Raw genomic sequence first — 24,930 nt, 5'->3', positions numbered from 1 at the left:
ATTAAAATTTTAAATTAAAAGAAATTTTCATTTCACACGAAATTGTTTAATTAAAGAAAAAAAGTAATCTTTACACTAACAGAAATGTTCTTATTTTAAAAGCAAAATGTCCTTTTCTTAAAGAAAAATTTACGAAATAAAAAAATTTTCCAAAAATAAGAAATATCTCGTAGGAATAGAAAACTTTTTAAAACAAATATTTTATATGAATGTATTAATTGTATTAAATTTATGAAATGTATAAAAATAGTTAATATATTTATATTTCATTTCATAAATGTGACTAGTCTAAAATATTGATTCTATAAAAAATTCGTGTCGTCAAATAAGGTATAACTGTCTGTATTCACTTAATTGTGTAGGTACCTTAATGATCTTGAAAGTTACCCCTAACCCTTTAAAAATAAGTGCGTGCCCTATATCCCCTTTTTTATTTGAACTAGACATTAGCGTTGTTTCTCTGAAATTTACACAAAGGGCGTTCACCTATCATAAAAACAGTTATATTATTAGCCACAAGGTTTTATTAAAGTTAATAATTTGTATACTCAACAAAAAGAGTTATATTTAGTCTTCTATTGTTTTACAAAGAAGTACGAAAACTATTATTGTTAAGCCTACAACGAACCATTAATAAATCTAACAAAAAATATTTAAATATTTTAAATAAAATTAATTAATAAAAAAAATAATTAATAAAATTAATTAATAGTTTGATTTAATTGATAATTTAATTTAATTTAATACTTATTTTTAATGTAATTAATAACATTTTAATTTTAATTTTTAAAATTTTAATTCATAATTTAATAAAAGAATCAACGATTGTTTACAGGTGGAATCGAGAGGACTAACAGTTTGGAGTCTAAACAATTTGGGTGCCTCAATATTAATAAAACAAAGACGATAATGCGAAGAAAAGTGCATGATCGTTAAAAGTTTTTAATAAAAAAGTGCAATCCTGAAAATTTGGCTGTGAAATAGAAAAAAAAGTAATTGAAAATAATTAAAAAAAAAAAAAAAAATTATAAAAATATAGTGAAGAAAGTGGAAGAGTGCCTATTATTGCATAATGATGACACGACGCGCCAATAAAAGTGCACAAAAACGTTCCATGTGCGCTCCTCGTGGTGTGGTCGTCGGTACCATAGGAGGTTTCGTGAATTATGATTAATTAAAAGCGACACCATCAACAGCAGCACCAGCAGACAAGTTCAGTACGGAGCCTCAATTAATTGGAGGCCCATCGCGCTATCTACCTACACAGCCTAAAGGAAGTAAGTTTCCTCAATTTCCTTTTTTCATAAACACGCCCTCATCATCGATCATTTAATTCAGGAAAATGTTCTCAATCTTCCCGTCTTGTATTACGATATAAAACAGATAACGAGCTCGAAAGAAACGGAAAACAAAATTAAAGTAATTTCGTTACATTAAACATTAAAATTAGTTACATTAAACTAATAATCAGTTTAATAATAACTAACGATAATTTAATAAAATAAATTTCATTTGATTCCATTTTCATTCATTTTAAAATTAATTTTAACTAAATGGAAAATAATGTAATTTCCTCACTTTATCACTCGGTAGTCTTAATTATAAATACATTTTAATTTAATTTACAATTAATTGGATCTTAATTTATATTTAGCTTCGAATTCGTTACAATTTTAATTTAATATATTACTTGACTGTTGTCAAATAAATATTTACTTTCACTTGTCCTACATAATTTTTTTTAAATTAAATACATTCGTACTAATAAATTCTGTAAAATGAATTTAATGAATTTAATAAATTTCATTTCAATTAATTTAATTAGAATCAATTTAATGTAGTATATGTTAATAGGCACTGGGAGAATGATTTTATTTTAATTCTGTACCATCAAGAAGCTAATGAGTACGAATGTAAGAGAAGCGACCCCCCACCATTGGTAGGGAGCCAAATAGTGGGGAGAATCGCTCGCATGGTGGGGAGCCGCTTCTCCCAACTCCTTGCAAGCTCAGATTATTATTCCCCCTAAAATTCTTTCTGCACTATTCTATTTATGTTCTTTCTTTTCTTCTTTTTTTTCTTTTTCTTTCTTTTTCCTTCTTTTGTTTCCTTCCTTTCTTTAAATAACAAGAAAAGCTTCTAAATAAACTTGAAAAACGTGTTCGGAACATTTTTATGGTTAGTTACTTCCTATCACTACCTACATCCATTTCTCCAGTTGACACAAACATTTAATGTCTGGTGTGACCATAAAATAGTCAATAATGACCAGATATTGATATATCATTCAATTCTATGGTTGCTCCATCCATAAATTATTTATAACAACAACAGAAATATATGTACCATATAAAATTGAAGCGAAGTATTCAACACTCATGTTTTTTATTCCCATGCACCAAGTTATTTATAAACAACGTTTATATTGATTACAAGTATTTTTTTTCCTTTTTTTGAGCCGAAACAAAACAAAAAAAATTTTCCCTAATATCTAAAATTTTCAGTATAGTAAAAACTGAATCAGATAGTAGATATCCTTTGTAAATTACGCAACAGAAACACCATTAACCACTGCACTGTTATTATACTCTTTTAGTTAAAACATTTTCATTAACTTTTAGAATTAAGCAAAACACTGACAAATGTTTACAATTTTCGAAAAAAATACGTTTTATCACCGCACTAAACTTTTCGAAAAACTTTACACCATTTTCCTCCAAGTAAATATATATTAAAATATATAAAAATAATAACTTTGATCGTTTTTTTATAGCCGGGATCATAAATAAACTTTTATAAAAGACACTCTTCCTATAAAAGCTGATATCATCTGAGAAGTTAATTAAAAACCTCTTGCCGGAATTATTTCCGGATAAGAATATAATGAATTGTAAGAAAAATACTTAAAGCTATACCTATCATAATATATGTTCTATTCAGTGATAAAAATAATAACATTAAGTAGATTTATAATTTCCATTAAGAAAAAAAATGTCTACTGGTGAAAATGATTATTATTTTCGACTATTAATAACTCTTAAATGTCATAATATGCACAAAACATTTTTCTCCTCCTCCCCTCGTATTAAGTGTTATACAGGTGCACGAATGTTGAGCCGTGTAAATGGCAAGTTATCGATTGTTGTGTGCCCATTTCAGTACATATAAGGCCACGAGAAGGTATGAAATTCAAGTTGAAACATAGAGACTAAAAAAGATGATAACGAACACAAATTTTATCATCATTATAATAATGATCAAATTATCATTATTTTTCTTTCATGCTCTATCACGCTTCTCAGGTTTATACGTGTAATCAACTCATTTTACACCTCGAGAGAAAATTTCTTTGCACATTTTTTTCAAAGCAAAAAAAATCCTCAATCCCAAATTCTTACAAAAAGAACAAAAAAAATTTAATTATAAAGGACTAAATATATAATAAATAAAATTTTTCTACAATAATTTCTTTTCTCTATAATTAACAAAAGAACCCAATCTCAGAAATCCTCATTTCGCAACTGTGACATTTGACAAAGAATATCAAACTAAATTTTAACAGAGAGGAAACCCTGAATTATAATTTTAATAACAAAATATATTTCCCATTCTTGGGTAGCTACATGGAAATTTTCACTTGTAAACGTTTAATGAATGTCAGTGATACATTTCATATTATATTTGAACCGTGAACATATACAATACAAAATAATATGTAATATTTGCCAGAAACACGTGTTGCAAATTATGCAATGTATTCACAAGAGGAATGTTGTGTACAATTTATTCGATAATTTAATTATGAAGGGCTAAAATATATAATAATTTATTTATGAAACAAAATTTCGACTTTGATAATGAAATATGTATATATACAATTTTCCAAAAAGTTGTCTCTATTTCATAAATATTATTATAAATCAAGAAAAGAGATAGAAAAGTAATTTTAGATTAAAATTCTTTTTCTTATTACAGAAACTGAGAAAACTGGAGCGGAGAAAGAATGGGGGGCTGCGGAGTATTTTGGTCTCAGCTGCGTGCGATGCTGATCAGAAATGTTCTTCTTAAGAAAAGGGATAAACGAAAGACAATTGCGGTAAGATTTTTATTCTAACTGTTTTGTCAAAGAAAAAAGGTATTACTTTGAAAATGAAGAAACGAAAATTAATTTATAATATATCAAGAGGATTATCATTGAAAATTTCAAAATAAATGAAAAAAGAGATGTTACAGTAAAAATTTCCTTTTGTAAGCAATATTAGATTATGGAAAAAATTTAATTAACTAAAAGAAAAAATTCTAAACTACTTTTTCACTAACATTCACTATTTTGCAATTAAAAATTAATCCTACTATTTTATTATTACAAATAATTATTTATTACTATTATAAATAATTATTCTATAACTATTCATTATTCATACTTGTTGTATATAACTAATTATATAAAGTGAAATTATTTAAATAAAAATAATTAATTTCAATTCAATTAAATTAGATATTTAAAATTCCTTTTTAATAATTACCCCTGAAATCTAAAACAGAAAAGGTTTTTTATTTGGAAAAAGTGGTATTGATTATCAGATATTGGTATCTGTGCACCGCAACAAGAACGGAATATGCCCGCATTCGCTTCTAATAATGAAAAATGCTAATTACTGCAGGAATTTTATAATTTTTCAGCCTAATGAAACATAAGATTTTAGAAATAACTACATTAACATTTTTTACTTCTAATATTAAAAACTGATTCCAGAAAATAGAAACATTTTCTGAAAAAAAACCATTTTCTAGAAATTCTAGAAATTGAATTGAACTGGAAGTAATATTTATTTTTTCCAGTTTAATACGTATTAAAAAAAATAGAAGAAACTAATTTCAATCATGTAATAAGAAAAGTATAATCACACTTTTGCCTGTTTTCACATGAGGAGAGAGAATCATAAGCAGCATCTTCTCTCATTACTAAGTAAATAACTTCCTCCATGATCCTCTCACGATTCAAAACTTTCTTCTATTTTATATTACACATACTCGATTCATTGCCCCAACAATTATTGGCTCGAATCCAAAAACGCGAATCTTGAATGAAATAGTTTCAATAAAATTCCATCGACGTTATAAATTAATATTATTCCACATTCTATAAAATTCGATAATTTATCGCGTCAAGATTACAAACATTAATTATAATTATTATCCTTTTAAGTATCTTCATGCATCTTTACAAATGAGTTATTCCTACGACTATATTATAATTAATTTTGTCTGCATTTTGATTATTAGTAAAATTTCGTAGGAGAGTTTCGTCAATAAGCAAAAGAGGAATGAAAAATAGAATTCTCGTACACGTCAATAAACTCTAACAAATGACTATTTCATCAATACCTTGAAAAAAGGGTCTATTGAAAAAAAACTAATGAGCGAATTTGAGAAACCAAACGTATGAAAAAAGCGAGAAAATGGTTTATGAAAGTTTTGAATTGAGTACTAAATGTAAAGAGTAATGAATAGTAAACTCAGTACTAAAAATGTAAATAACCAGAATGCAGTTCGTGAGTAATCAGTACACCTATTTAAGCTTGAAGTGCTCCAGGAAATACTCTAGGTTCATGCAAAAATATAGTAGTAATAATAAAAGCATCAATAGCGAAATGCTACAGTTTTAGTCAAAAATAGAGCGAAGGCACAAAATTAAAGAGAAACGCTTCAATCTCAGCCAAAGCAAGAGGTGCAGAATCAAAAAGTAATGTTCGTTTTAAACCGAAACGACAGGAAAAATTTAAAGCATCTTCCTTTTCAGCTTTAAACAAAAGAAGCTGTACGAAACCAAAGAAAAATACTTTCAATCAAAAACAAGAGCAGCGCCACAAAATCAATGCTTCTGTTAAAAATAAAATGACCGAACAAAAAAATGGACAAACCAGCTAATTATTAACGTACGGATAAAGGCAAATAAATAAAATTGTTTTCAAAAACATAATTTCCATCCAATGCAGACATTTTGAATGCTGTAAAAAAAAGGTAAAGGAATGCAACACTGGCGACGAATAGGCGATTATAAACTGTCACGTGGCCAATACTGTTTGCCAACCAGAAACTTATGCTTAAAAAAATTACGAATTTGACTGATAAAACTTTTTGTCTGAAAATCAGTGCCAATTAGGCCAAGGATTCGTCAAAACAAATGATAAATTATTAACTCGCTAATGGATAAAGGTGTATTATGTAACAATGTATATTATCCACCATACTCGACTACTTGTTTTACTGTATCAAATTTCTCGACATTTTCCACTTACGATCAATGAATCAGTACCATCCACAAAAAGACTATATCAATAACGCTTGACTTATTTATCAAACTTTATTATTAACAAAACTATTTCATTTACGAAAAAAGAATAAGATCCCTTAATTTTTTTATTGAAATTTTAGTTAAAATCTTTTATTCAAGACTTAAAATTCCGAAAGATAAAAAACTTTATCTTCTAGAAGACAACTCATCTAAACAATGTCTTAACTTCTAAAGTTAACTTCTTCACATACTTTCAAAGTAAATTTACAAATAATTTGCATTTAAACATTTTCTAATAAATTTGTATAATTTGACACTAAATTTGTATAGGCACCTAAAAATTCGAGCAAACTTCTCCATTACTTCTTCTTCAAAATTCTCTGTTTACTCTCCTTGCCCTTAAAAATTGTCGGATCAATGACATTGATAGGACCCTCATTCCAAAGAGTGGTTGAAAGAGTTTCTTTAAATTTTATCGTCGTCGGTAGAAGATGTGGTCCAACTAAAAAGAACACTTGCTCCACCCATGTGGGTAATGACAGACCAACAACGCAATATTGCCACAGTGGTAGTCCAAGATGTACCAACATCATACGAAAATAATTTGTGAAATTACTCGTAATATAGTGCCATTGACATTTACTTTCATGATAAAGCCATATTCCAGGTTCACCTTGATCAGAGGCAATTTGATAAACGAGAATAATTTTACTTTCACCACATTGACCAATTTCAAAGAGCTTGCAACGTGGGCTGAACGAAGGAAGTTGAAGACCTTCACGTCGATTCAATTCCGCTGTCGCTTGCTGTTCTTTAGTGCCCACAAAACGTTTCAAAGATGCTAGATCACCAATCTCCATTTTACCAACTGGAAATTCCTCCCCTTTTGCAAACAGTAAAATAAAAGCATCAAGAATTTAATTAGAGAAAAAAATCGTATTTCCGAGAAAGAATTTTTATTTTTTTCAGAATTATCACTTTCTTTACTAAATAACCGTTATTTTTCAGAATAATTTCTCAAAATAACCGATAACTTTTGTCACTTATTAATTAATATTTTATTACTTAAATAGAAGAATTTCTAGTGATTAATTAATTTTCATTTGATTAATTAATAACAAGTTTCAGACAATTATTCAAGAGTTTATTAATTATTATTCATGTTGCATAAAATAATTAAATTAAGATAAAGAAAAAAGAAAGGCGACAAAAAAATGAAAAATTATTAGCAAGTTTTAATTATACCTGCAATATCGAGACTCCAAGTCAAAAGAAATCCATCTACCGAAGCATAAAAATTCCTCATTTCTTCAGGTAAATTACAACAATGCCTTTGCTCCCAAGTGGAAAGTGCCACTCTATCACAAGGACTTCTCATCTCAATTTCAACATTTTTCACGCACGGACTATTTTCCAAAATTTTCATCACGCCCAACATGAGATTTTCATAAAACGAATCTTCAGTTACAACGTCCACGAAAAAAGACATCTTCCTTATTTAAATATTCTCTTCTCTACAATGACATTCAAAAAGGATCTCTCTTTTTTATTCCCTATATTGCGTGAAAATGAAATTGCAAAAATGTAATAGTACTACGATTATTTTCATGTATTTACAAAATACAAAAAACAAACAATTTTTAATTTATTAATTTAATATTTAGTTTCCTTTCTACTGAATATTGCAACATATACTTACAGAATAAAAAATCGCATTTAATTTTTGAATAATAACAATTCTGATTACTACTTTGTCAAAGAAAAAAAGACAACTGAATGTAAATCTTCAACGAGAGAGTCGGATAAATCGAATTTCACTTCGCAGGGCTAAAGTTTGTTGATTACCAAGGCAACGCAAATGGAAGACATCTTTACTCGTTTCACGTTCCATGAAAAATACATTTTCCGGAGCAAATATTTTTCATTCAATACATATCAAAAGTAAATAATGTTATAAATATTCATAAAAATGAAGATAAACATTCAATGTAAATTTACTAATAAAATTTACTAACTAAATATATCCCCGGTATAATTTTTTTTTTATTTTCCTTGAAAAAAGAATTATCGAAAAATTGTAAACAGTTTAAAAAGCTTTGTTAATCTGTATATAGACACACAACATTATTTATTAGTTGTCGTTCTTTTTACACTATTTTTCACTCATGTAACGTCATGAAATATATTTACCCTCCGCAGGCAACTGCTTTTTTATGGTTAACAATGCATTTCCTCTTCTGGGAATTAATAATTAGTTTAGATTTCAAATTGCCAGCGATTAAACGGAATAATTATTCACACTACGAGAATAAATGATTATTAACATTTATCAACTCGAGAGGAATGTTTATGCTTCTTTAGAGGATTTTTTTCGTTTTGTCCAGAGGAATATATTTATGCTTCTTTTTAGATAGAGAATTTCTTTCGATTTGTACCGATTTTGTAAGAAATCTATTTATTTAGTAAATAAACAAAATTTGTTATTTAGTGAAAATCAGTAAAAATAATTCAGAAAGCAATTAGATGGTGTCTAGTTTCTTTTACTTAAATTTAAGTAGTACAAGAAAATATGGTCAGACATCAAATAGTCCGTAAAACTGTACAAAACTTCTGTTGAAAAAAATACTACATAATTATTAGCTGCTTGAACTACTTTGTTATTAATTATTTTATTAATATGAGTCGTTATCTCTTTTTTAACTGTAATTTGTAATTAAATTAAAAACCTCAATTAAAGAATTTAAAAAATTTGAAAAAAGAAATCTACTGTCTAAACCTGAATTAAAAATGTTTACTAATTTGAATTGCTGACTTTTTGCTTTTGAATTAGTAAAGTTTACTAAATAAACAGTAATTTCTACTAATTTATTAGTGAAATTTACTAATTTAAAAGCAATTTAATTGCTTTCTTAATTTTTTTCTTTCTTCCTCAATAAATTATTTTATAAATTAATAAATATTTCAGTCACTTGTTTTGTTAATAATTACTTTAATTATCTGATTCATTAATAATTAATTAAAAATAATATTAAAATGCGTCTGACATTATTTTTACAGGAGGTCTTTCTGCCCCTTTACATCCTGGGGATTTTGATTGTGGTTAAGGTATTAATTCCTAATCCGAACTATCCAGCAATGACAACTCAAAGGCAGGAAGGGGATGTTTTCGAGTTCTTTGATATCAACAAAACCATCGCAGTTGTTCCTAATTCAAATGAAACTCAAGTAAGTATACCAGAAAAAAATCAATTCAAAATTCCACGAAAGAAGAAAAAAATCGACCAACGAAACTAAATTCTTAATAGAGAAAATCCAAAAGTAGTTTCAAAAGAGAAAAAATAATGCAAATTTCACGTCAAAGAATTTACAAGAGATTACTAAATACTTAGAGACTCTACAGGATGACATTATTTTTGTTTTACTAAGTTCTTGACAAACAGATATAAGTTTCTGGTGCCTTTCTGCTGTCCTGTCTCCCCTTGCAAAAGGGGAATGGACTTCCATTAGAAGGAATACTGAACCGCATTTACTTGCAAAACTTGACTGTACAACAGCTTCTTAGGGGGTGAAATCGTAAACTTTATGAGTGCTTTCGTAACCATATCGATCGATCCATACACGTAAAAGAATCCACTTTTATTTTTATACATTTTCTAAACAAATAAAGTTTCACGCCACACATTACTGGTTGTATGCAGAAACAACTCGAAAGAAAAGCATAAAATTTAATACACCATTAGTAATATAAATGCACTATAGAAAATTCAATCAATTTTTGGATTTGTTTTAATTGCCAATTTTAATTTCATTTGTCTTTTTAAAGCCAACTTTAAGTCTTAAAATCAGTTTCCTCAGAACTTAACATATATTTGGAATGTCAGTTGTCTTAGCCAAAACGAGACTTATACGATATATTTTAACAATAGATACTGAAAATTTAACAAAAGAATCAAGAAAGAAAGAAATAAAAAATAAATACAAAAAATATATAATTATAGATGAAAATATTTGAAACGTAAAGTCGGGAAAATTCTGCCAATACGTATTTTAACAACGATAAAGAGAAAGAGAGACAGTAAAGAGGGGGAGAGTTGGCTTAGTGCCATTAAATGATTCACTGAGATTAAAAGCTCTTCACAGGTGCAAACGTTTTAAAATATTTTTCACCTATGACGAATTTTCAAAACATGACAAATTTACGACAATATAAATTTTAAATTGAAGCCAATTTTGATAAATCCCAGCTCTTTCACAAATAAATAAAATGCAATTAAATTATAATTCAGTCACCTGTTTCTTTTTTTCTAAATTCAAAACAAAACTTTTTACTAAGTAAATAAGTTACCCTATACTTTATATTACTAACTAGGGCATTTGTATTATGCAAAATGACTTTAATATACAACTTACAATTTTGATAAAACGACAAACTTTTTTTCTATATGTACCATGAAGTCGATAATATTAATTTTCTCAAAATGTTTCAACCATTGAATAGAAAATAATGAAATTATTCATTAATATTGAAGCAAACAGTAAAATAAAAAGAAGAATCTTTTGCTACTATGAAGATTGGAAAAAAAATCCCAACACCTATGTAAACATTTTTTTTTTTTGATAATTTTTATAAATATCTTTTCAGACGTTTTTAAATTCCATGAATACCTTATGGATGAGCACGTGGGAATATCGAAAACTTCCTTTAAGTTTTATGACGTACGACACAAAGGATGATCTACAAGCAGCTTATTGGAGAGATCCTGCCAGTGTACCAATAGCAGTTATTTTCGAAAATCCCTCACCGATATCACAAAATTTATCGTAAGTATTATTTCTAAGTGAATTTTTCAAAAAGCAGAATAAATATTAGAATACCCAAATCTTTTTCACTCTTGAATCCGTTACAATTTTAACTGATTCCAGTACTTAACTTTCTTTCCGATTTGATTAAAAATCTGTTTATAATGTAATGGGAATAAAAATTAAGTTCCTTTTATCAAAAACTATTTGCTTTTTAATCTTAAGAAAATTCTTTCTACATCCACGAAAATCAGAACTTCAGTTTCATGATTCAGTTTTAGGAAATACACTAGTTTAGGAAGTACACTAGTTGATATTTACAATAAACCTTCAATTTTGAAAATCAAGAACCAATTTCCCTCATCGGCCTGTTAATTATTCTTTGAAATTCCCTCTTCTCCAAACTAAAGAGATGCTAACTTAACGCTATCATTATATCGTGCGACGATGCTTAACCCAATTACTATAAAATCCATATAGCCACTGTTGAACATTTCCTTTCTATCTCGCTCATGTAGAAAATGTGTTTGTCTATATCTTTATAATGAAATTATACTAAAGAGCACATTATAAACTGAAAATTATTACGTTTACCGCGAATTTGAGTCCACACAATAATCCCTCAACTCTTAGCATATTACTTTTACTCATAAAACAATTACTTTTTCATACTAAAAGACATCTCTTCATTCGTTTCTCCATTTGTCTATAATTTATATTAACTAACTTTCCAAGTTTTTATTTTTTTTTATTTCCAAGTAAATTTGAATCTATCACGTTTTTAATAATAAAAATTTAATTAAATATTTTTTTTCAGATATGAAATAAGAATAAATCCTACGTATACAATGCCCCCATCTCCCGCAGAAAAGCATTCATCACCCGTTACGTGTCGAAAAAATTTCAGTCATTGGATGGGTGGACTTTTGTCAATAGAAACTGGCAGAAATTGCCCGGCAAATAATTACTTCACCTCAGGATTTATGGCCTTGCAGATGATCATGGACATTACGAAAATTAGAGTAAAATTATTTATTCAAGTTAAAATAATATTCTCGTGAGAAAAAAAATAACAACGATAATATCGTCTTTAACATACAAATAATTAAAAAAACCTCAAAGTATTTTTTTCTCTTTTCTTATATATTGATTATTTAATTTAAATATCATGCCGAGTTAAAAAGTTCGTTTCAAGTTTTATGAATTTTAAATTTGTACTATGATGTGACGGAGAATTATATTTTCTCATTACAGTTAGACACGAAGAATAATGAAATAACAGTGCCTGGTATAAAATTAGAAATGTTTCCAAAGGAAGCTTTCACTGCAGGTAGGCAAATATTTTTCATTTTTATGTAATAATTATTAATATATTTTCTCATTTTCGATGAGAGCAAGAAATATAAATTTAAAAACATGGACACCAGAATAGTTTCGCAAATGGAATAATTAAACTTTTTGAAAATTATCAAAAAAAGCAATTTCAAGACGATTTATTTTCACAGACTGGATGCTTGCTTTTAGGGTGGTAATTCCACTCTATATGGTAGTTGCTCTGTCTCAATTTATCACCTACCTCCTAATTCTAATAGTCGGCGAGAAGGAAAATAAAATCAAGGAGGGTATGAAAATCATGGGATTAAAGGATTCTGTTTTTTGGTAAGATAATCGAAAACTTCAAGTCAGTTTAGCCACCACTCTTAAATTTTACTACTTACTACTTAATACTACTACTATCCTGTTTGGTAATTTCTATTTTCCGGAAAAATGTACTTAGCCTTTTTTTCTTCATTGCAGGTTATCGTGGTTTATCATCTATGCAATATTCGTTCTGTTGCTCTCAGCGGTGGCAGTTGTGCTACTTTTTACACTACAAATGTTTCAGCATACGCATTTCCTACCGATATTCTTGCTCGTGGTACTTTACAGTTTCTCGGTGATCATGATTGCTTTTATGATAACGCCCTTCTTCGACAAGTCTCGTGTAAGCTGAATTTACAAACTTCAATATGCAATCGCGAAAAGCTAACTTTTAAGTGAAATCGTTATCTCTATTATAGACCGCAGGTGTTCTGGGAAATTTCGCCGTTACTATACTCAGTCTTGTGTACTTCATTCAAGTATTCGTCGATGATTCCAGCTCAATAGCTTTCTGGGTAGTTTCCCTCTTAAGTCCCACATGTGTCGCTTTAGCAATGGATAAGGTAAGTTCTTCATCATTTCTCATTTTTGTTACATTTAGCAAATGCGAAATTGACAATTCAGCAAATGTTAAATATAGTTAAGTTTCACTTTGCATCAGCCTAAATGACAATTTCACCCACAGGCCCTTGTGCTGGATCTTCAAGGCGAGGGTGTAAATTTCGACAATCTGTGGTCGGGTCCAGGAATTCCATTCGGTGGCAGCATTGTAATGCTGACTTTAGATATTTTCCTCTATGGATTATTGGCATATTACCTCGACTCTGTTATTCCAAGTAAAATAATTTAAATTTCGTCAAAAAGTTCAAAATTCAATGAATTCCAATCTCTAAACTGATTGATCTTTACAGGTGAATACGGCATCAAAAGACCCGCCTGGTTTTGTTTCGTTCCCGGCTTCTGGTGTCGAAAAAAGCCTCAAAGGGTAATTTCTACTTTTTACTAAATTATTATTTTACTAATTAAATTATCAATCTTTATAAATTGTCTAAGTAAATCTTTATACGGCACATCTTACTTTTTTAATCTCAATATGATTGAAAAGCAAGTTAAACAATTTCGGATCTAAACGAAAAGTGCAAGGGGAAGAGGGGAAAAAACGATTAATTTTAGAAATGTCTAAAGGTACCCACATCAAATGGCGAATCGAATTCCTTTATCCCAGGAGAAGAGACAAATCGAGACGTAGAGCCAGTGGTGCGAGAAATGAAGGGTCGTGAAGCAATAAGGATAGTCGACTTGTATAAATCGTATCACAAATGTCGAAGACCAGAAACGAAAGCTGTCAATGGCATCAATTTAACGATTTATGAAGGACAGATTACTGCTATTTTAGGGCACAACGGAGCAGGGAAAACTACATTATTCAATATTTTAACAGGACTCACAGCCCCAACAGCAGGGACGGCATTTATTTTTGGTTACGATGTTAGGGATTCTAATGATATGCACATGATTAGAAGCATGACAGGGGTCTGTCCACAACATGACATCTTATTTGATCTCCTAACACCAAGAGAACATCTTGAGTTCTTTGCTGCCGTCAGAGGAATTCCAAGGTCCATGATAGAGCCAGAGGTAATCATTTTGCTAATAATTAATTTCATTTGGTCTAAATAGAAATTAACGACTTTCTTTCATCTCTAGGTAAAAAAAACCCTAAAGGACATCGATCTAATCGAAAAGGCCGACACATTCGCAAAATACTTGAGCGGTGGTCAAAAACGAAAATTATCGGTTGGAATTGCAATAATCGGCGATCCAAAAATAATAATCCTAGATGAACCCACAGCAGGAGTTGATCCCTATTCACGAAGACAAATGTGGTCCTTCTTACAGTCGAGAAGACACGGAAAAGTTATTTTGCTCACAACACATTTTATGGATGAGGCCGATATATTGGCCGATAGGAAAGCCGTCATTAGTAAAGGAAAATTGAGATGCTGTGGAAGCTCTCTGTTTCTCAAAAACAAATTTGGAATTGGCTATCACTTAACGTAAGTAAAAAACTATTTTCTTTCAAAGAAAAAAAATAAATAAATAAATAAACAAAATTTTCCAAACAAAAAATTCAATTTCAACCCCTTTTTACAGTCTCGTTCTAGAAGGAAACACTAGAGAAAATGCAATAACTCGTCTCGTAACGTCTCACGTCTCAAAAGCAGAAAAAGCAAGACGACACGGCCGGGAATTGAGTTTTATTTTACCGCACAATTCAGTGGAAAATTTTGCACCACTTTTTTCAGCCATTGAGCAGGAAATCAAAACGAGAACTGCACGATTGGGTATCAGTAGTTATGGCGTTTCAATGACAACATTAGAGGAAGTTTTTCTACATTTAGAAAAAGATGAGGAAACCGAATGTACAATGGATAATTTATCAAAGAAAATGGTTCGAAATCGAGCATTAAGTCGTTCGTTATCGTTACAATCAAAGAGTACGTCTTATCAAAGTTTACAAAATGAAGGTGCAACTGTACAAGCCGATGGACAAGTGAAAGGTTTGTTATTTTTAAATGAATTTTAAATACAAAATAAAAAATAAAATATTTATTAATTGCTAATTGAAATTTAGGAGCCAGTGAAATGCAGGATGGTGTAAACGAGAAAAACCCCGCGATACTTGGCCTTGGTCTGGACCCCATTAAAATCCGGCCTAACTGTCTCCAAACTCTCTACGCAATGTTGCGATTACGAGTTTTAAGATTGTTACGGAATATTCAACTTCTTTATTTTATGATTGTTGCTCCACTTGCCCTCGTCGCTCTTGGATTGTACGTAAACAGTATTCAGAAAGTTGACATGGGAATACAGAGTCTGCCACTCAACAATGGTTAATTTACGATTTCTACAATATTTTTATTACCTAAATTAAAATTTAGTTGAATATATCGAATACCCTTTGTTTTTCCAGACACGTATAGAGACGAAATGAGAATTCTCTTCTCCAATCAAAGCAATCACGATATTTCCCCATTATTAAATCAAATCAGACAAGACGTGAATTATATGGAAGAATTTAAGGGAAAGTACGCCGATCTTCTTGATATGGCACCACACATGGCTGTTTTAAATATTAATTCAGTGGACAATGAGCACTTGAATTTGACAATTACCTACAATGATACAATGCAACATTCCCTACCGGTTCTTGCAAATATTATCTCAAATTCTTATCTAAGGTGACTAGAATATAAGCTGTCAAAATCTAATCTACTTTCACAGATATGGAAATTATAAATTTCTTTTTGCAGACTTTTGAAGAAAACAGACGATGTAGATCCAATTAACGTTACAAGTCGACCATTTCAACAAACATCACAACCCCTGGAATTTAATATCGGTGTCGCTAGTTCGGCAGTTTTGATCGGAATGGATTTTGTATTAGTACCAATTACTCTAGCAGTGGACATGGTGTACGATCGAGAGGTCAGTTTTTCCACAAAAAGAACATAAAAATTAGTTACAAACCCTTCGAAGTAAATTCAAATATAGCCCCCGATTGTATTAAATTTTAACTCGCAATTTCCTCTTGATACAATTTAGATAAAAGCAAAGAATCAACTCCGCGTGAATGGTCTCTCGTTTACGATGTACTTTATCACGTATTTTATCGTCTTGGTTGGATTGATGAGCATCATTTGCCTCTGTATACTCGGAATTATATTCCTCTTTGATGTTCCATCACTTCAGGAAATTCCTGCACTTCTCACTCTCGGAAGTTTACTCATGCTTTATTGTCCATCGTCAATATTATTTTCCACATGTTTAAGTTATATTTTCGACAAAATGGATTCAGCTCAAAGTATTTTGCCGAATATTGCAACATTTTTTGGACTCATACCATTTGTGCTTGTCATGATTTTAGACATGTTGGGACTTGGTGAGTAAAAAAGACTTATTAGAAAAGATTAAAAATATTAAATTAAAATATGCAAATGATGCAAATTAAAATAGTGTAAATTTAATAATTACTAATTAATAAATTATTTTTCAGGTGGAACTGCAGCATTTGCCCTTCATGTAGTTTTTTCCCTGTTAAATACAATGTACGTTCCGTATGCGGCTGTGTATTATGTGGATCGAGTCCACCTAATGTGCTCAATAAACACGGCTTGTCAACATTTGACATTATCCGATTATTTAACGAGTGAAATAATTATCATGGGTGTCGGAGTTATTCTTCATTGTCCAGTTTGGTTCTTTGTTCTACTACTACTAGATATCAAAAAGAGTGGTGGCAACATAAGTGATTTATTTAAATACTTCACGGTATGTTTTCTGTAATTATCTTTTCTTTTTCTGTAATTATCCACAATATTCTGACAATGTGACAAATTTTCAGAGAAATGGTGGTTCAATTGGGGAGGAAATTATGGAGAATCCTGATATTGGAGAACACGAAGATACGGACGTGAAAAATGAGAGACAGAGAGTTTTTAATTTAATCACCTCTTCGGCTGTTCAAGACCCTCCTGTTGTTTTAGTTCAAGTAAGCAATCAGTAACAAACCTTAAGTTTAAATAACCTATAGAACCATCAATCTTTTAGAACCATATAAATAAATCATTTGTAAGCTAATCATCAATATTCAGAATTTAAGAAAAATGTTGTTTCAGAATTTAAGAAAAGAGTACCAACGGGAAGTGGGAGTTTGCAATTGTTGCACAAAACGTGAACAACAAGCAGCACCTGCATCCAAATTGGCGGTGAGAAATTTATCATTGGCCGTCGAGCCAGGTGAAGTTTTCGGTTTATTGGGTCACAATGGAGCGGGAAAAACGACAACAATGAAAATAATAATCGCGGAAGAAGCAGCGACCCGAGGAAAAGTTCAAATTAGCGGAGTGAATATCAATTCCAACATGAATGAAGCTTTTCGAAAAATGGGTTACTGTCCTCAACATGATGCTCAATGGAAAAATATCACAGTCAGGGAACATTTAGAATGTTACGCTGCTATTCGCGGTGTTCCCTGGGTCGAAATCAATAGGTAACTATCACAAAAATTTGATAATTTAAAAGAAAATCATGTTTTTGACAGTCTACACGGAAGTTATCTTTTATTTTCATTGTTTTTAATTCTTATTTTAATTCCTTCCTCAGAATTGTAGATTTATATTTATCCGGTCTACAAATTTACGAACATGCCGATAAACAAACTCAGGAATGTTCGGGAGGAACGAGACGAAAACTCAGTTTTGCAATGGCAATGGTAGGAGGACCAAAAGTTGTTCTTATGGATGAGCCAAGCACTGGAATGGATCCAAGATCAAAAAGGTTCCTCTGGGACACAATTCTAGCTAGTTTTCAGGTACAACAAATTTTTTCCTTACTCAAACAAAAATGACAGAAACAAAATTTAATAACGAATAAAGAATTCGACTTTATCATCAAGACAAAATTTAATAATTTTATAAATAATCAATTCTTTTTACAATTAGGGTGGCAGAGGTGCAATTTTAACGACCCACTCAATGGAGGAAGCCGATGCACTTTGTTCGCGAGTTGGAATTATGGTTAAAGGTGAACTGAGATGTATTGGTTCAACTCAACATCTCAAAAATCTCTATGGAGCTGGTTATACCTTGGAAATAAAACTTTTGGGTGGTGATTCAACTCCAACAACACCGTCTTGTGATAGAATAACAGGATTAAAAGAATTTGTTGCGGGATTATTTTCCGATGCAACAGTAGAGGAAAGTTTTATCGATAGACTGGTATTTTCTGTGCCCCAACATGCGGTTCATTCGCTGGCCGAATGTTTTACGCAGTTGGAAAAAGGTAACCATTTTTTTTAAGAAAAGAAACTATTGCATACATTTTAATACTACTTTTTAAATTTGTACCCTAAAATCGAAAAAATTTTTTTGTTACAGCTAAAGTAGAATTAGATATCGAGGAATACAGTTTTAGTCAAACAACATTGGAGCAAGTGTTCCTTAAGTTCTCTCACTACGATGATATGAACGAAAAGGAATGATGACAAAAAAGTGTTTAACGCTTAAAAACAAAAAGTGATAAATGATAAGTCCATTCCATGAAGCGAGTGAGATTATATTTTCGAGAAACGCGCAAGTATGATAAGAAAACAAAAAATTGATCCAAGTCCCTGCAAGAATGATTGAACTTATATAACTGAAAATTAAAAAAATGATTGAGTGGTTGTGGAAGAAACGAAAATCACAGACAATTTGAGAGCAAGTGTTTCAAGTGATTTGAAATTGGGATTTAAAACTAGTGAATGATGCGAGAATATAAGGAGTGGTCAGGGACCATTGTGGAAGTGTGTTCTTATATCGATACTTTTCTTTTCGAGTCATATGTATAATTTTATTCTCCTGCAATTTTTGCCTTAATCGCTTTTTAACAGAAAAAAAACAATGCTTCCATGAGGAAGCAATTTTTCAATTTTTAAAATTCCCTCGTGTGATTCTTTGAAGAATACAAAAAAATTGTGTTAATGTTTTGAAAATTATGGAGAAACAATCTCATTTGTCAAATTTTATCGTGAAAGAATGAAGCCAACAAATTGTGATTTTTGAAGGTATTCCAATGAAGGGTATTCCTCTTTTGTATTCATTGTTATATTTGACAAATTATTGCAAATGAAAATTTGCAAATATTAAACAAATGTCAACGTCCGATAAGCCTTTGTTGGAATACCATGTTTTTTCATCGAGAACTGATAATGGACCGTTTTTTTACGTCTTTTATGAAAATTAATGCAAAATAGAAAGCTAATAAGATGTTAAAACATGTTAGTTAGAAACGAAAAAGCAAGTGATTATCGATAAATTCTCATTTTTAATTTATCTCCTTCTCTAAATTTGAAAATGGCAAAAAATAACGCAACCATTTCAAATTTGAAGAGCCATTTCTAAAATAATTTACTAATAATAAATTAATTATTGTAATCAATTAATTATAATGCTTTAAAATTTTAATTTACCTTCGAGGCAAATATTTTTTGTCATTAATTTTTCTATATAGTTTATTCTTATAAACTAAATTATTACTGACATTTTTATTTTTCCAAATATTCATTATCTTCTTTTAATTATTAATCACGAAACACGAAAATAGTTTATTTATAATATAATTATTTCTATTTATAGAAACTTTTTTAGCAATTTTACATTTCATATTACTTTTTTAGAAATTTTTTCACAAACTTGTAAAATAAATAAATAAATAATCAAAATTCAAAACATAAGAAATTATAACAAGTACTTAATTTCATCGGTAGTATGAAAATTTAGTAAAATAAAAATGCAGTAAATTATTTAATAATTTAATTTTAAGTTAATTGAAAATAAGGCAAAATAAAATAGTTGATAAAAATAATCCTGAGTCTCACAAAAAGTGAATTAATTATTAAGCAATATTAATTATCATCGAAATAGAGAATTCGTTTTGTGATATTTAAACTTTTACTCGATTGTACGTTCCACTTATAAAAGAAAAACGATCAGTATTTTTTTACTTTTAATTAAAAATGTTTTTAAGAAATTATTTTTTAAAATTCAACACTCTTTTGTAATTTGGACACAATTATTTACTATCGTAAAGTTGTTAATAGAAACTTTATCAAGTAACTAAAATTAATAAAGATATAAAAGGGAGAAAAAAATGTGACGTTTCTTATGAGAGTGCAATCCTTTTAAAGTTTCACAAAAAAGTGAGAATACTTTTTTTAAAATATTGAATCTTTGTAAGAAACAATATTATATAATAAACTATAAAGTTACAAAAAAAAACAGAAAAAAGAAAAAATAATGTAAAACACAATCGAAAAATTTAGGTAAACGTGAGATTGTAATAAGAACGCGTGTATATCATGTTTGTTTTTTTAGAGAGCTTTCGCAAAAGTCAAGTTCATAAAATTAAATGATTAAGGGAGTTTAGAATTTATCATTAATGTAGTGAAAAAAAAAAAATTATGTCGGACGAAATGTCCAAGACATGTGTACTGAAATGAGAAATACTCGTATATCAAATATTACTTCATTTCACTTGTACAAAATAGTATATATCAAATAATACATTTTTAGGGATTTTTCTTAATCTTGCTTAATCTTAAGAGAACACCGGATCATAGATTATAGAATGTTAATCATACCTGAGCAATTGTAAGTAGGCTAATTAAGCAATGAACATTCTAAATTATTAATTATTAATTATTATAATTTTCTTCCTCTATGCGGGGAGTTATTTTTAATCTAATCTCATTAATGGGATGTGATAACGAATTTATTCCGTTCTGTTTGAAATTTTCAACACTTTTTTTAATTTCAAGACAAGAAAAAATGAAATCACAGAAAAAATTATTAATTATAATTATAATTAAATAAAAATAGAATCATTATTTCTATTAATTAAAAGAAAATGCTCTGTTGAAATATTTTTAACAGAACAGAATTCTGAATACGCTGAAGAGTTTAATTTTAAGTCCTAATGACTAAAAGATAAAAAAAAAACTTTGTAAATAACGAAACATGATTTTTTGCGAAAAAAATTTTGATTCTTAGGTGCGTGCACGAGAAAAAGAGAAAGAATGTAAAAAAGTGTGAGAGTACAATCGAAAGAAGAACATTAAATTCTTAGTCGAATTCTAGACGAAAAAAAATTGCTCCAAAATTTTAATATGAATTTAAATTGAATTTTAATTAGGATTAAGATTTTACGAGTAAGAAAATAAAATTTGACTTTAATTTGTAAATTCAATTTGAATTTAAATTAAAATAAATACTTTGAGCAAGACAAAATCCAAGAGTAAAAAATATAAACTACTCTTTTACGATTTTATGCAAAAATAATGGCTAATCGATTTCAAAAAATCTGCCACAGAGAAGTAGAAAAACTGGGATCGATTAGCACAAAAAAACGCAACTGCAAGGACTGAATGAAAAAAAAATTTTGTAGATGAAATTTTAGGTAGTGCAATTTGAAAAAAAAAACTTTTTGTCACAATGGGATTTTCTTTTTGTAAATACAATGTTACTCGAATAAAAAAAAATCATAATGTATTGAATATAAAAATATCAGACGCAGGTGCGTATTATTCGCATTTACAGGGATTTTTATGCCCTTTTAGTGATTAAAAATTAATATAAAAAAATTTAGTCAATTATGAAAAAGATCATTAAAAAAACAATTGTTACTAGTTTTTGCGCGACTTTATCAAAATTTAAAAACAATGGTTTTCTTTTCTATACAAAAAAATTAAATTGCGCTTTCAGCAATTTTTATTCTTTCTCATTTATAAAAACTATCACTGCATTAATTTCTATATACATAATATATATAAATATAAATAATCTGCAAGCAATACAAAATTTTTATTTCTAATATTATGCTTAATGAATAAAATTGTTTTCACTATTTATTGGATGGTGAATATCAAATTGAGAGAAAATGTTGCCTCAGTTTCCTTGCTGTTTCATAAAAAAAAGAAAGTCTACATTGGAGACTTTCAAAAGCAATTTTTCTACATACAAAAAAAAATTACAACTTTTAATCTATACATGTATAATATATATTTTAAAAAATTGTTACTCCCAAAAAGAAATTGTAAACTGTAAAATAGTGAATACGTATTAACGCAAAAAAATGTGTTCAACTTAAAATTACGTTTTCAAAACGTAAAAACTGATGAAATAATAGCGCTTTATGTGATAATTCGTATTCGCTGGAACTTACTAAAAATATTTATTATATAATTTTGATAATTTTAAGTAGATTTTTTAAAAAGAAAACATGAAAAGGAACCACGAAATCATTTTTATCAGTAAAATACTATTCATCTGCAAAAACAATTTCTAGTGATTCGCATTGATATATACACATATACACAAAATAATGAAAAAAACGAAGAAAAGTAAAAAAAAAATGAAAAAAAACGAAGGAACAAAGGAAACTGATATCGGCATGTATATTTATTGTGTAAAATGAATGTAATGAAGTGTTTGACAGAAGCTTTTTCACTAATAAAAATTAGTGAGACATTGAATATAACTTGACTTTTTATTGTTTCAATTTTTAAATGAATAAAAACCATTATTTGGAAATTATGATTTCTTAAAATTTCATTTCCCTAAATCCTACCATTTTATAAAAAAGAATATTTTTTTACTTGTAGGTATATATTATTTTTATCCCTATTCACGAAAATTACTGATAAATAATATCGTTTTCTATCAAAATAATCCAAGACATTTTTGTCTTAATTTTGATTATTTTTGAAAGTAGTGAATCAAAAAGATATTTTGCAAAATAATTATAATTTTATGAATTTAAAAGTAACTAACCATTTTTTGACGATTTCTGCGAGTCCGTAGGGGAAATTCTGAGAGTTTGCATCTTTCCTGTTTCTGATATTGTTCCATTCAAATATTCTTCACACCGACACTGACTCGAAACTTGAAAATTATTCTGCTAAGTTGATGTTTTTGTCCTCTTAACCCACAAGCGACCCTGAAAAAATGAAATAAAATAAATGCATTGCAAATGATTTCAAAGTTTGTTTTTCTACTAATGTAATTATAAGTTTTCGTTAATTATTCTAATTAAAAATTTCTAAAAACATTGTACTTTAATAATTGATAATTCTACATTTAAGAAAATATTTATATTTTATCATTTACGAATAATTATTTTAATTTCCATTAGAAAAAAAATATAAACAAAGTGTGAATCGAAGTTAACCTACAAAATTATTATTGTTGACAAAACAAAATTTTTTTTATAAAAATGGATTTAATTTAATTAGAAGAATTGTAAAATTCAATTTAGCAAACTTCTAATATTTAATTTAATGAGTATATTTTTCACTGTAAATCCACCAGAATTTAAGAGAAAAATTAAAAACACGACAGAAATCGAATCAAAATTTACCAAAAATATATTTATTTTATGAAAACATTACTGCTAAAAGTAAAAAAATTGTAATAAAAATTTTAGATCAAAACGAAAAGAGGTTACAATATATAGTACGCGGAAACAATATAATTAATAATTGCCAAAAATCGTAAATATTCGAAGGGTTTAAAAAATTAAACAAATTAATAAACTTTGACAACTTTGACGATAACGATAACCTAAAATGCAGGGGGGGGGGGGCACGAAGAGAAACTCTCCGTCCGGAAGCAAAAAAAATGCCGATTGTCGGCAAAAACTATTTTCTTATAAATACTATGCGTTTTGCCATTATTAAAAAAAATCTTACCAAAAGTCGAAATTCTCGGCGGCAAATGATCCTTTTAAAGCTGTTTAATCCCCGGAGATCCCTATTCTGGCAATGAATCAAAATTTCCGGATTTCCAGAAAATTTTGAAACATAACCTTAAATGAATAGACCGAGTCTTAAACAACTTCAGCAAGGAACAGTTTGCAAAGGATCCACGCTGACAACCAAGTAGAAATCTGAAAAAAGTAAAAAAATACTATTATTTTACAATTGTCAATGCATGGCGGCCATTTTGAAAATTTTCCATTGTCGAAAAAGTTTCCTTGGTTTTCTCATTATTTCGTCCCAAATATCGAAAATATTCGTAATTCTCTGCACACACAGTGATGAGGAACATGAAATAATGAGAAAACCTGCAAAATTTAGTAAGATTTACCGAAATTCTTATGGATTTTGCGAAATTTAGACGGAGCGACAATGCGTGCGTCAATGGGCCTACTGTGACCCCTGAAAGAGGACTACCCTTTTGCCATGGACTGTTCCATTTTATCATTTATAATCAAATCTTTACAAAATATTGTTTCCCCGTTTGAAAAACAAATGAAGCATGAAAAATTTGAGCAAAAATGACTAAATGTTACTATTTTTGTGGATAAAATAAGACTACGAAAATGGTGAAACACATTCTCGACATCTTGTGTCATAGACTGTACTATATTCGCCATTTTTGTTCGCATCTTTACAACATATCATTCCGCCCGTTTAAAGAAACAATTAAAATATAAACTCCTTGAACAAAAACAACAAAATCTTACCATTTTTGTAGGAAAAGTGAGCAGCAACAAAAGGACGCCAACATTCAAAAGAGGAGAATATCAAATGGAACGTGTCTGTGCAGAACAATACTTTCCTAATCTCTGATTGGTTGAACATTACATTCGGC

General features: G+C 29.1%; 2 protein-coding genes across 4 annotated transcripts in view; one reads left to right on the top strand and one right to left on the bottom strand.

Annotated features, from left to right (window-relative positions):
* Positions 1 to 22,869, top strand: part of LOC122499397 (cholesterol transporter ABCA5-like) — a 34,048-nt gene extending 11,179 nt beyond the window's left edge. The window contains exons 2-25 of the mRNA XM_043607729.1: positions 836 to 1,277; positions 3,976 to 4,096; positions 9,356 to 9,523; positions 10,941 to 11,119; positions 11,916 to 12,120; positions 12,353 to 12,428; positions 12,604 to 12,757; positions 12,896 to 13,082; positions 13,159 to 13,302; positions 13,425 to 13,575; positions 13,651 to 13,724; positions 13,925 to 14,377; positions 14,447 to 14,796; positions 14,894 to 15,300; positions 15,375 to 15,632; positions 15,714 to 15,981; positions 16,054 to 16,228; positions 16,346 to 16,682; positions 16,797 to 17,071; positions 17,145 to 17,291; positions 17,419 to 17,792; positions 17,906 to 18,113; positions 18,244 to 18,583; positions 18,679 to 22,869. Coding sequence (XP_043463664.1) covers positions 4,004 to 4,096; positions 9,356 to 9,523; positions 10,941 to 11,119; positions 11,916 to 12,120; positions 12,353 to 12,428; positions 12,604 to 12,757; positions 12,896 to 13,082; positions 13,159 to 13,302; positions 13,425 to 13,575; positions 13,651 to 13,724; positions 13,925 to 14,377; positions 14,447 to 14,796; positions 14,894 to 15,300; positions 15,375 to 15,632; positions 15,714 to 15,981; positions 16,054 to 16,228; positions 16,346 to 16,682; positions 16,797 to 17,071; positions 17,145 to 17,291; positions 17,419 to 17,792; positions 17,906 to 18,113; positions 18,244 to 18,583; positions 18,679 to 18,782 — 5,127 coding nt within the window. The 5' untranslated portion in view covers positions 836 to 1,277; positions 3,976 to 4,003 and the 3' untranslated portion in view covers positions 18,783 to 22,869. The remainder of the gene's footprint in view (positions 1 to 835; positions 1,278 to 3,975; positions 4,097 to 9,355; positions 9,524 to 10,940; positions 11,120 to 11,915; positions 12,121 to 12,352; positions 12,429 to 12,603; positions 12,758 to 12,895; positions 13,083 to 13,158; positions 13,303 to 13,424; positions 13,576 to 13,650; positions 13,725 to 13,924; positions 14,378 to 14,446; positions 14,797 to 14,893; positions 15,301 to 15,374; positions 15,633 to 15,713; positions 15,982 to 16,053; positions 16,229 to 16,345; positions 16,683 to 16,796; positions 17,072 to 17,144; positions 17,292 to 17,418; positions 17,793 to 17,905; positions 18,114 to 18,243; positions 18,584 to 18,678) is intronic.
* On the bottom strand, positions 5,363 to 24,858 carry LOC122499398 (tubulin polyglutamylase complex subunit 2). Of its 3 annotated transcripts, none has more exons than XM_043607732.1 (4): positions 24,803 to 24,858; positions 24,027 to 24,223; positions 23,110 to 23,275; positions 5,363 to 7,181 (listed from the first exon to the last, which is right to left on the bottom strand). In XM_043607732.1, exons 3-4 carry the CDS (start codon positions 23,159 to 23,161, stop codon positions 6,658 to 6,660), a joined length of 576 nt encoding a protein of 191 aa, XP_043463667.1. In that variant the 5' UTR covers positions 23,162 to 23,275; positions 24,027 to 24,223; positions 24,803 to 24,858; the 3' UTR covers positions 5,363 to 6,657. The 3 variants fall into 3 exon arrangements, with proteins under 3 accessions (XP_043463667.1, XP_043463666.1, XP_043463665.1); XM_043607731.1 differs by lacking the exon at positions 24,803 to 24,858 and adding an exon at positions 24,424 to 24,556; XM_043607730.1 differs by lacking the exons at positions 23,110 to 23,275; positions 24,027 to 24,223; positions 24,803 to 24,858 and adding an exon at positions 7,544 to 8,120.
* Positions 24,859 to 24,930: the final 72 nt, after the last annotated feature.

This window comes from Leptopilina heterotoma, unplaced genomic scaffold, assembly GCF_015476425.1.
Source record: "Leptopilina heterotoma isolate Lh14 unplaced genomic scaffold, ASM1547642v1 Lhet_167, whole genome shotgun sequence".
Lineage (NCBI taxonomy): Eukaryota > Metazoa > Arthropoda > Insecta > Hymenoptera > Figitidae > Leptopilina > Leptopilina heterotoma.
Note: the sequence above shows the minus strand (reverse complement) of the source record. Positions and strands in the feature narration are given on the sequence as shown.

Coding starts and splice junctions, on each gene's coding strand:
- LOC122499398 (XM_043607730.1), bottom strand. CDS start 7,787: ATGTCTTTTTTCGTGGACGTTGTAACTGAAGATTCGTTTTATGAAAAT. Junction 7,182..7,543: donor TTGGAGTCTCGATATTGCAG/GTATAATTAAAA, acceptor TGTTTGCAAAAG/GGGAGGAATTTCCAGTTGGT.